The sequence below is a fragment of the Diabrotica virgifera genome, chromosome 7 (genome assembly GCF_917563875.1).
Source record: "Diabrotica virgifera virgifera chromosome 7, PGI_DIABVI_V3a".
NCBI lineage: Eukaryota > Metazoa > Arthropoda > Insecta > Coleoptera > Chrysomelidae > Diabrotica > Diabrotica virgifera.
Genome location: NC_065449.1, coordinates 40,600,087 through 40,613,199, shown reverse-complemented (window position 1 = coordinate 40,613,199; position 13,113 = coordinate 40,600,087). Strand labels below are relative to the sequence as shown.

Here is a 13,113-nt window from a genome sequence, read left to right as displayed (position 1 = left end):
CCCACTTATTGGCCTTTTTTCTTTTAGATTTTGCTAATTTGACACATGAACTCAAGACATTGACATGACACATCATGATCATGATTTTTGGAAATCCCTTTCCATTTTAGGATGGTGTTAAAGGTATTCAAGGGGATTATTTATAGTTCACTGTTAAGTTTTTATAAACGTATAAGGAAATGAAATAAATTATAGAAATGCTAATTATGCCATCTAATAGGGCAGTAGTACGCTGACAACTACTAAATATTTGAGATTTTTAGGAAAAAAGGTATTTAGAAAATCGGATGTAATGCAATGTTGTGGATACTTTTTAACCGTCGTTGGTCCTTCTAGGGCAGGAAAAGTATACTTTCGGTAGAGGAAGGTGAAAAACATCTTATTATCAGTTGCATTCTGCGGCATGCAAGTCAGGATTTATTGTCGCTGTCATTTTGATTGCAAAATATTCTGAATATCGAGAGCCTATAGTCAACCCAGTGGCGGATCCAGGGGAGGGAGATAGAGGCGATCGCCCCCCTCTCAAACCAAGTTATATTATAATAAGATTATAAAAACATTCATTTATTCAATGATTTTTCATAGAAATTTAGCCAATCAGCCCCCCCTGTTGACGATGCTTGATCTTGCTGGATGCGCCACTGAGTCAACCACCTACAATCTGAGCAAACTAATGTTTTAAAGGTAGCGGAACATATTCGTCAAATCATGGACATTTTTTAAAAACACAGACAGAATGCAGATAACGTAACAAGCACTTTATTGCATGAAGCCAATAAGATAGCCGAAGAATGCGGTTTTGAATTATCTACCCCTAGAACTATAAACAAGCAACAGCATAGAAGCAATCAACCAGCTGATACGCCTAGTGAATAATGGAGGCGATCCATGATTTTTCCGTATCTGGATTCTATCATATCTTCTCTAGAGACACGATTTCCCGAAGAAAATACGCCAGCCTTCGCCCTGAGTCTTCTGCATCCCAAGCATTTTTCAAAAATTGATTTAAATTGCCTTAAATTAGAACTGAGACAATCCTTAAACCACTATGAAATAGATGAAATAGATAGTATGGGTAGAATATTGGAATAAAAAACGCCTTAATAATGAGTTAAACAACTGAAACACTATTGAAATTTTTGAACTGGTTCGAGCGTCCACTACTTTTCATCCGTTAACAAAAAAATTGCTGGAAATTCTCATAACATTGCCTTGCATTACGTGTACAGTTAAAAGGTCGTTCAGCAGTCTTCGAAGAATAAAAACATGGTTGCGGAATACAATGGTCGAGAATCGGAAACAAATATTACCAAAAAAGAAAGAGTTTGTAGAGAAAGTATTACAAGAATTTACAATTGATCCGCGTAAATTGTTGTTTTTAATAATATTGTTTAGGAACAGACAATTTATTTTACTTCACAAATCGAAGGCTTATCTAGGAGGAAATAAACTTGTTAAATTTGCATCACGTTTTTGTAAAAAGCATTAAAAATTTTTTAAATATTTAAATTATATTTAAATTATATTTAGTTTGCTTCACTTTTGTATGAAGGCGTTAAGTTATAATTTTGGCTTCAAAAACGTTATTTTCAAAACTTTTCTGACCCCACCCTAATTTTGATCCTGCGGACGCCCATGAGTAGACTCTAATGGGCAGGACACCTCAAGGGACATTCTGACGAAATAACAGTAAGGTTAGTATGGGAAGAAGTCCCAACAGAAAGAAGACCACGTGGTCGTCCTAGACTCCGTTAGCAAGATAATATATCAGGAGACCTTAAGAGAGAGGAATGGAGGCATGTTGTCGAGTCGGCTTAAACTCATGAAGGTACGAAATGCCACGGAGTAGGTAAGTATGATAAAGTACTTTAAAATGGTTAGAAGAGCTTTAATAAATATACCTCACCTTTCCATTAATGACCAGCATCGCATTGATAGGAGTTAACTTGATGGTCCTTCCCTTTCTCCAATTATTATCCGTGGGTTGCGTAAACAAAAGTTTTCCTTCTAAGGCAAATTTGGCCTCCTCATGATTCCATTCCAATACATCCACAGCTATTTTTCTTAACTTGATATTAACTAAATCCATTTCCGAACTTGATCGTCTGCCGGAACTACTACCAATTCTTCTCCACAACTTACTTGGTACGTCTTTTGTTTGTGAATTCATATGGTTCAAATGTAGCTCAATCTTATGCTGAGCTTCTTTCAGTTCCTCTTTGTTATCATAATGAGATGGTGTCACTTTGTATAATCTAGCCAGCAACAATGGATACTTTGTAACCCTTTGAACAGGTACCATAAGAAAAGAGTTAAGATTCATTCTCCTTAACATTGTATTTTCCATTTGAGATACTCTTAGAAAGATTCTTAGGAGCTCTTTTTCTTTTTCCAGGCTTGCTAAGAGTAAACTAGCTGCTCCTTGTCGGACACAGTAAGTTTCGAAGGCATGTAACATCGGCATAGCTTCCAGAAAGAGCTTGCCCATGTTAACCGTTAGAAGGTCTTCGTCACCTTGTTCTACAGCTATTTCAACACCATCTCGCAACCGCTCCGCTAGTGCTTGGCTGTTTTCTAAAAGTTCTTCTACATTTAAAAATATAGCAGACAGCTGATCAGGTGTTAACAGGCCTGCTACCAACATTGGCTGATAAAATTCTTCTAATATAATTTGCAAATCTTTACTATATTTTTCTTCCGTTTCGACTATTTCGGTAATTATTTCTTTCCTTTCTGACCGTTTTTTCACACATTTTCTACATAAAAGAGCAACGTTCCCATTAGCTCCTTCTAGAGAAGCCTCACAGTCCTCGCACAATGCAAATATCTCTTGTTTGGATCTATATTTACTAAGTGAACTCTTGCTGGTTTCTGAACCAACTCCGGAATCATTTCTTTCAACTTCTGCTCCCTTTTGGGTTGTTAACTTTTCATCCATGAGCGTTCCAGCCAATATAAGCGAGTTATCCTCACTTGAATCACTAACCGCGCTCATCTGTGAGATAGGAATATCGTCTTCAGTCGTACCATTTGTTGGAAAGTAAGTGTATCCATCTTCTTGAACTAAACCTCTCTCTTTTGCATCTACAAGGTAGCTAAGAATGTCATATTTGGAGGCTCCCTCAAATATGGACCTACAACATAGTAAGAAAAAATAAATATTTATTAACAATAATTATCTTTGATTTTTTCAAAATTGTTTATTTGTGTATATGTTACAATTCAAGTTGATTATCCAGTTGGAGTTGACTATTATTCCTAGTTCGAGTTAACTTAAACGGCTGGTTTTAGTAAAAGTTGATTATAAAAAAATATAAAATGAACATTTACTAGTACAAGTAGACTCCAACTAGAAAAAGTATACTCTTCCCAATGTCTTTTAGTAAGAGTTGATTCAAACAAATAACCAATTCTAGAAATTAAATGATACTGGATATGTTCAAATCCTAATAAGTAGTTTCAATATTAGTAGATAGATCAAAAGTATGTGAGATTATACTCATATAATCTACATCAGCGGTTCCCAACTTTTTTTAGCTTGAGGCACACTAACTTAAAAACTCGTTCAGCCACGGCACACTTGGGTAAATAACCTATATAATGAGTTAACCATAATGTATTGTTATGTGAATTTCGCGGCACACCTACAGGGACTTCAGGGCACACCAGTGTGCCGTGGCACACTGGTTGGTAACCTCTGATCTACATTTACTGAATCGATTTAGGAATAGTCAACTCAAACTAGTAAGAGTTGATTCTATTTTTCCCGCGCTCTACTTTTACTAACAAGGGTTAGGAAGAGTCTACTTCAACTACTAAAAGTTGAATTAAATTTTTCAAATCAGCTCTTACTGCTCGTTTTAGTTTGAGTTGACTCGAACTAGGTATAGTCAACTCTAACTAAGAATCAACTTAAACTGTAACATATATACAGGCTGAGGGGAGGAACGTACCAAACTTTACGACTATAATATACATAATAAAAATTAAAAATAACTCATATATGTTGTTATTCGATTTTCACTTGTTTCCGAGATACGGGGTATTATAATTTTTCTTAGAAACTGACGATTTATTTATTGAAATGAATTTCGACACAATTCAAGCTTTCTGCTTAACCCAGGTATAACATACCAAAAGGCACCGCCAGGAAAACATTCCACTTTGCGGTTCAGAGAGCCCATATGAAAGTAGTTTTTGTACTCTATGCAGAGTATGGCATTAACAAAATAAGAAAATCTACGGTTTCGTTTTGATTAAAATCTGTCTTCCTCCATCCCCCGATAGCACTATTTCTAGGTCTACCTGTTGTCAAGGAGGCTCTAAGGAAGACAGATTTTTACCATTTCGACCGTAGATTGTCGATATAAATTAAAATAATTTATATCGCAGTATGGATAGAACGCCCTCTAACGGGGAATAAGCCCTCTTATTTTATTTTAATCAAAACGAGACCGTAGATTTTCTTAAATTTATTTATTGCTCTAAAACCGCTTGAGATCTGCAAATGAAATTTGGTGGGTTTTAAGACGTAGTTATTGCGCATTTTTTTACATACAATTATTAATTTTATATTCACCGTTGGCACACGTACGGGTATTAGTCTGAATTTTTTTAAAGATATAAATGGCACGCCACTGAAATATTTCAAATCAAAAATCTTTCTTTAATTCCTCGTTCAATTTGTGATAAAAAATATATCTTCCCTTTTTTTTATGCAACGCTTCGTTTTCATGCAAAAAATAAAACATTTTAACGCTTACAAAGTTTCCGACGAAGTATCTATCGTCGTCGGCACTAGAAACCCGCGTAACTCCAATTTTTACTTAAAATGAGATTTTACTGCCATCCATTAGCCAATCGCCTATTCTAGCCATCCGACAAATAATACGTAATTTAAATGTAGATTTCTAATTTTAAAATGTATACTAGAAAAGCTGTTACATGTTTTCCTAATGTTACATGTTACATGTTACAGGCTTTCCTGAAAAATTATGGAAAATGGAGTTACGTGTTTTTCTTGTGTTGACGACACTTGTAAGTGTTAAGATATTTTATTTTTTGCATGAAAACGAAGCGTCGTATGAACAAACGGGAAGATAGATTGTTTGTCAGAAATTGAACAGGGAGTTCAAAAATAATTTTTAATTTGAAATATCTCAGTGGCGTACTAGTTTTTTCTTTAAATTATAGAAGGATAGGGGATATGTGTAAGTGAGAAATTGTTTCCAACTTATGAAATCTTTTAGATTTTTATTTCATTTATTTGAAATAGAAGTAACTAGGTATCACCTAACTTTTAAAAATTTTACTTTATAATTACTCATATAATATATACCACTTACCTAGTAGTAAATTCTTTGTCCAAATTAATATCATCCATAATATTTGCAGGAGGTGGAGCGCTAGGTAGAGGTGGCGGTATCTCAATATCTTCGTAGATCGGATCATTATTAACTTTAATAGATTCGTAGATATGATCATCATTTTCAGTTACCTCGATGATGCCTGAATCTGCCAGTAGTTCGTAAAACTTCGTACGATTCGCTAACTCTTCCTCAGTAACCGAGCTGCGATTGCTATGATCAGTATAGCAATCTGATCCTGGATCAATTAACTCGTATTGAGTAGAGGAACTGTGTTCGGATGACAAATCATCGCATATTGACTCATAAGGTTTTGGCCTCATGAAAACGTCTTCGTACGTCGTTTCTGGTAACAAATTAGACGTTAAATTGGGTATTTTAACGTTTAGGAACTTCTTGTCGCGCTGTCGCCTAGGCACGTCTGATTTACCACAGACATGTGGGACCAAGTTACGCCTTACTGCCTCAACAGGGTCTTTCAGGAGCTCTCTTAGAACATCTGAGTCTTTTTCAGCAGGTTTTTCAACTTCAGTTTCTTTGGTATCTGCTTTTTCTTCTACTTTTTCGGGTTCTTTTTCACACGGAACGAAAGATCCTGTGATATATATCGTACTGCATTGTTTTTCGGGTTTCTCGAATATAGGAATTATTCCTACTGAATCTTTGACCACAACTGACGATTGATATAAAGGAATATTATCATTTACATTAACCGTCGAATAACAATCATCACCATTTATCATTATTGATGTTTTTCTTTGGGCATTTTCCAAAATATTGAATGAGCTATTATTTAGAGCTTCTGAACATTCATTTTTTATTTGAATTTTGTGAACAGCTGGAGGCGTAGTTATTTTAACAACTGTTTTGTTGGTGACCTCAGTATTAACTGCCTCAATTTTAATTGAATTGCTTAACGGAGGTTGTTTATTACTGCTTCTTTTCCTGGGTGGAACTATCGGTGGTACATCATCTTTTGGTACAACTACTTCAACTTTTGCTTCATTGATACACATATCTAACTTAGCTAAAGCAATTTTTTCATCGAGCTTTTCTGAAGGTTCCTCTGTTTTTAATGGTATTTCCATGATTTTATTTGCATTATCTGTCAAATCTGACGAAAATGATGTCAAAGAACTTGCAGAGGTGTTGTCAGTTTCTGCATTGTCAGTTTCAGTATCTGTTGTTGAATTTACTTCTATTGGCTCTTGTAGTATCAGATTGTTGAGGTTCGTTAAAGACAAATCTTCATTTCTTTCAAGCGATGAATTGCCTGAATCAGAGGGTGTATTTATATTTGCCTTGCTAGCAGAACTAGACTTTAAACAGAGCTTCTTAATTTTTTGATTAATTCCGTCCAATCTCTCAAGGTCTGAGAAATCTATTTTTAAACCTACTCGTTGTTTTAGATGCCTAATAGCCATAGTATCATGGAAAAGGTTTTTCGACTCAACTTTTTTCATTCGATCGCTTAGACTACGGTACAAACTCACTGGTTTTTTCGGTGTTGAAACATCTAAAAAATACGAAAATTAGAATCTATATTATATCAATATAATGAGCAAAAAATTCATAAGGTTTATATCAAAACGAGCAAATGTGAAAAATTCTTAGAATATTGCAATATATATTGCCAATTTTTCTCCATATACCGTATGATAGAGAGATTAAATCTTATGAGTGTATGATTGAATCTATGAATTAACCACAGATAGTCCAGAATAATTCTTACTATTGATCAAACCCTAACAATGGACCAAAAAATGAGAAAAATTTCATTATGCCAATAGGAAAAGAATTTCTCAAACCACTTTGGATGTAGAAAAACGAAAACTTTGGATGGCAGTAGAAATTTTTGAACTTATGGAAAAACGAAGAAAACATAAAGCAAAAGTCTTGAATAAAAATGAAGAAATTCAGAGAAACATCATACAAAAAAACCAAGAGGCAAAAGAGAGGTGAGTCTTCGGCAAATGCAAGTAATTTAAAGATCTGGATAAAAAGTATGATAGCTATACTTTACACAAAAATACTTAAAGAAATGACAGGATCTAAAAAAAGCATAAGACGAATATATTTAAAGAGGGCAAAGAAGTCATTTGTGCCATTAAAAACAAAAAATTCAAAGCTACTGTATCAGATGATGTGCCAATCGAATTAAAGTAGAGCGTCGATAATCCGAACTAATTGGTACAAGTGTAGTTCGGATTATAAAATTGTTCGGATTATCGAACATATGTTCAAAATACATACAAAGCTCATAAACATATTACATAACGTTTTAGTTACAAGGAATGAAACACCTGCATAATAAACAAATATATTGTATGTATTAAACAGCGGGGGGGGGGGGGTTCGAACAGCGCGTTACGTAACATTGTTTTTTAACTTAAATAAAAAAATTACGGAATCACAATCTCCCAGCTTTTCAACTTTCGTTTATATTTTACGTAGAACCCCTGGATTGTATTATATTGGCCCCTCACGCTCCGTTCATGTTACAATAGGACAATAGTATTCAAGTGAAAAAATCTTAAAATTTGTATTAACCAGATCAAGCACAGTAACACGTGTTTGCAATAAATAGCTGGACCTTTCTTCACAACAAAAGATGAAAAGATTCAGATGGGATAAAGAGGATGTAAGAGTTTCAAAAATTGCGTTTCGTAATACTTGAACGGCCTCTTTAACAAAAATTTATGAAGGAACAACAAAATAATATATTTTTGATAGAGTAGGTTTAATGAATTTTTTGCGACTTTGCAATGTCGTCTTAAAGAATTAGTTCACTATTTGTCATTTTATAACGCTGTTCTTTATTTTTACATAATACAAGTATGTAGATTCTTTTCTCTTAATTTTTGCACTGGGAATACCTTCAAAATTAGACTCAATTTGATCTGATACTTATTCTGAGCCGAAAAATATTCAGGTTCAGATATTATTTCACAAAGCACACACTTCAAAACGAACGTAATAAACAAGCCAAGCATATCCTTCTTAATAATATGAACTACAAACTAATATGCGGAGTAGCAGATTCATACCTATCCGTCAAAACAAAATTCGTTACGCTCTCAATTAGAATTGGAAATAAACACGTTGCGCAATATGATATTCAAACTTCAAACTGTTTGAAGAAGTTTGATTTCAAGTCAAACCTAAAGATATTGAAATCAAGTCAAGTCAAACTTAAAAAAAAGTTTGGTTTTTAAGTCAAGTCAAGTTTGTTGAATAAAATAAAACTAGTTTGACTTGATACATATCTAATCCTGGCATAAGAACTTGAGAGAGTGGTTCGAGTGCAGTAGTGTAGAACTATTTAGAGCGGAAGTTAACAGGGTCTTCATAGCCATGATGATTTTCAGCCTCTGATAGAAGATGGAACTTGAAGAACAAGAAGTCCAGAATAGCACAGTGATCTGAAGATTCAAAAGAGGTACAAAGCGATAAAAGATGTATATTTTGTCTTTTCTTTGATCTAAGAACTAATTAAAATGTAAAATATAGTACATTCAGGGAAAAATGTTGTGAAGTTAAATATCTTAATTTTTTTTAACAATTAACAAAAATACTTACTTAAACTTGTTTCCGTCGGTTCTTTCGGTGTGACTAACTTTACCTCCGCTGCCACTGGTTTAGCTTCTTCAAAAACATTATCGTCATCACTTTCATAACTATTTTCAATCATTTCTTCGCTATTTTCGTCGCAACTCGAGTCATTGTTAACCAGAAATTGTACTTTTTTCTTTGAATTGGGCAGAGGGATATAGAAAAGTGATCCACTTCGTTCGATTGGTGATGGACTTCGCTCCGACGATTTCTTTAAAATAGATTTGAACTTTTGTTGGAGCTCTCTATCTTTATTTATTAATGTAATTGAATCGCTTTTCGATCTTTGTTTTGGTGTGTCTCCCTAAAAAATAAATACAGATATTGATGAAAATATACCTAATTAAATATCATTATAGAACAATTAGGTTTCTAATGAACCTATTGATAAGAGCACACACAAAGTTCTCTGTTTAACCCAGGTATGACAATACCAAAAGGCACTATTAGGAAAATATTCCAATTCACGGTTCACAGAACCCATATGAAACGAGTCTGTGTACTCTAATACAGAGTTATGGCATTAGTAAAATAAGAAAATCTACGGTTTCGTTTTGATTTAAATCTGTCTCCCTCCATCCTCCGATAGTACTATTTCTAGGTCTACCTGTTGTCAAGGGGGCTCTGAGAAAAACAAATTTACACCAACACGACCGTAGTTTCTCGATATAAATTAAAACTATTTATATCGCAGTATGGTTAGAACGCCCTCTAACGGGGAATAAGTGAAATGAATTTCAACTCGATTTAAGTTCTCTGTTTAACCTAGGTATGACAATAACAAAAGGCACCGATAGGAAAATATTCCAATTTACGGTTTAGAGAACCCGTATGAAACGAGTCTCTGTAAATACAGAGTATGGCATTAGTAAAGTAAGAAAATCTACGGTTTCGTTTTTTTTTTAATCTGTCTCCCTCCATCCTTCGATAGTACAATTTCTAGGTCTACCTGTTGTCAAGGAGGCTCTGAGGAAGACAAATTTACATCAACACGACCATAGTTTTTCGATATAAATTTGAGTCTTCATCAGAGCCTCCTTGACAACAGAAAGACCTAGAAATAGTACTATCGGAGGATGGAGGGAGACAGATTTAAATCAAAACGAAACCGTAGATTTTTTATTTTAGAAAAACAATTCCTAAAGAAATTTTGCAAAAGTTATCAAAAGATATAGAACAGAATTAGAAACCTGGATGGTGAAAATGAAAAACCAGGGTTACGTGGAAATAAGACAATAAATATCTTAAATAATAAAGAAACTAGGTTTCCTCGTTAAAGGTTTATAAATTCAATTCAACACTGAGTAAACAAGTATGGTATGTAATTGAATTGCCCCAAAGTCATTTATTATAGCTTAATTCTATTCAATCTCTCTCTTTGAATGGGAATACTTATTTATCCTTTTCTATAATTAGGGGCTTTAACAGCTAACAGCGTATTCCCACACCTAGTCGCCATATTTCCCTGTCTACAGCGTTCTCTTCCTCCTAATTACTGCGCTACAATGCCTTTCTGTTCCAACGTCTTCTTTGCGAATTCCATCTCAATATTCTACTTGACCATCTACTTTCTTTCATCCGTAGAAAATATCGAAACCACGTAAGACTCATCCTTTATATTTTATCAGTTAACGTGTCTGTCGCATTTAATATATCACTAATGGTGTCATTGGTAATACCTTAGAGTAGGGAGAATGGAAGTGTAAAATTTTCCCTACTCTAAGGGTAATACTACATCGTCTCGATATTTATTTAAAGGTGGTCCATCTCTACTCTCTACTACGTCTAACTTTCTGTTTGCTTCGGATTTAAACTGTACACTTCATTTCTATACGTTACTGCAGAGTTCACAGTTGCTCTTCCAATGCTAATATTTATTTTATTTTTGCCTGTTATGTTTTCTGTTGTTCCCTATGTTATCTTTATATATATATAAAGGTAAGCTGTGATAGCTATGGTAAGCTGTAGTAGGGAGAGCTATCGCAACCTATCAAGTATGAAACTGGCATTAGAAAAGGAGATTCGCTGAACCCATTAATATTTAATCTGATAATGGATGAAATCATAAATAAAGTTAAAAAAGGAGAGGATATAGAATGGGAGAAAAGGAAATAAACATAATCTGCTACGCCGACGACGCCATAATAACAGCCGAATGAAGATGACCTACTAAGATTAATTAAAGAATTCGAAGACACGGCTCTGATTGATATACAACATGGTGATCTCAACAGAGAAAACTAAATCGATAGTGGTATCAGCGGAATCGAGACGATGTAAATTGGTCGTAAATAACAAAATAATATAACAAATGATGAAACAGAATACTTGGGAATAAAACTGTCAAGCTACGAAAAAGTGGAAGAAGAAGTACAAAAACAAGTGAACATGGCGAACAGAGCACCAGGATGTCTCAAAAACACAATCTAGAGAAACAAATACCTCACAATGGAAACGAAAACCAGGATATATAAATTAACAATAAGACCGATAATGACGTATCCAGCGGAAACAAGAGCAGATACGGCGAAAACACAAAGACTGTTGGAAATAGCACAAATGAAAGTCTTACGAAAAGTAACGAACCAAACTCTAAGTGACAGAGTAAGAAGTGAGGAAAAACGAGCGAGATGTGGTATAAAAGAAATAAACATGTGGACCAAAAGAAGAAAAATATAATGGAATCAACACATAGAAAGAATGAAAGAAAATATAGTACGAATAGCAAGAGACAAATCGCCAAATGGAAGAAGATCATTGGGACGACCGAGGAAACGATGGTCAGACAATGTCAACTGAGGCTAAAAACCGAAGTAAAACAGGCATTGAGCCTATTTATAAAGTAGGAAGAAGAAGAAGAAGATGTTCCCTTTTGGAATTATTGAATCCTTGTCTTACCCCTTTAGTTTGAAATATAACTTCTTATAAGATAATACTAACACGAATGTGTGCCATATTGTTTATGTATATTCCTTTCAAAATATTAATTATAACCTACTCAACTTCAAGTGAGTGTAAATCTTCCCATAATTTTGGCCTTTTGACCCTTTAAAGCGCGTTCTATTTCGAATCCCTCTGTATTTGGTAATATCTCTGATCCAACGTTTTTTATTTGTATTTTAACGTTCTCTTTTGTCGATTCATTAGGTCGCTTCACTGGATATAAACGGTTTTGTAGAAGTCTTTTTCTATCTTAGATATTTTATATTTGTCCTTCTCTCCTTTGTTATTGGTGTCTTTAATTTAAATAATTTTCTGAAAATCTAATGTTGGTCTTAGACGTTTCAAGCCTTTCTTGTTTTCTATGGCTTGCTCTGTTAAGATCTCGTTCCAATTTTTGATATCACATTATTTTTTATCACATTACTTTTCTAATTATCTTATTTTGTATTACGTATTCTAGCGTATGAAGTTTGTTTTCAGCTAGTAGTTGTCTTCTTTCCTTCACTAGTTGCTTAGTACCGTTGCTAATTTTGTCTTCTTTAGTTCTTATTTTATGCGACCTGTACTCCGGCTTCGCGAAGGTTTCTATTTATCTTTTTGTTCACATCGTCAATTTGGTCCTGATTATGTGGAGGATCTGATCCGAGCTTTCTCTCTAAGACCTTTCGGAATTCTCCCATCTCTTATTTTTTAAATATCCTTTTTCCCTCTTCTTTCGTGATAATATTTATTTTCGTCGTAACTATACGATTGTTACTACCAGTTGTTACGTTGTTTATTGTTGTGACGTCTTTAAATATTCTTTTATTTTTTAAGAGAAAATAGTAAAATTTCTTTTTTTGTAGTTCCATTAGTTCCACATCCACTTTCTGTTACGTTTCTCTTTGTAACAAATAGATATAAATAGCATACATATTTGCATTTTACATGAATTCCATAAGAGTTTCTTCTCTTGCTTGTGCCGAATCCGAAATTTCCAATTTTGGCATTCAAATATACCATTATTATTATTTTAGGTTCTCTGCTATTATCAGTAGCTTTTATAAGGTTTTTTGTGAAAAGTATGTATTTTATCATTATGTAGTTGCATTTTCAGCATAAACCTGCCCAATATGTTTGTGCATTTAGTTTTAAGATCATATATATTTAACACTATCCGAGATGTTAATAATTATTTGAATTTGTAATTTTC

At 34.0% G+C, this 13,113-nt stretch overlaps 1 protein-coding gene across 2 annotated transcripts in view; it reads right to left on the bottom strand.

Moving 5' to 3' along the window:
- The window catches only part of LOC114329403 (uncharacterized), a 620,236-nt gene that overhangs the window by 4,323 nt on the left and 602,800 nt on the right, over nucleotides 1-13,113 (bottom strand). For both annotated transcript variants that reach the window (XM_050655973.1, XM_050655975.1), the window contains 3 exons: nucleotides 8,946-9,282; nucleotides 5,346-6,882; nucleotides 1,907-3,134 (listed from right to left, as the gene is read on the bottom strand). In XM_050655973.1, coding sequence (XP_050511930.1) covers nucleotides 1,907-3,134; nucleotides 5,346-6,882; nucleotides 8,946-9,282 — 3,102 coding nt within the window. The remainder of the gene's footprint in view (nucleotides 1-1,906; nucleotides 3,135-5,345; nucleotides 6,883-8,945; nucleotides 9,283-13,113) is intronic.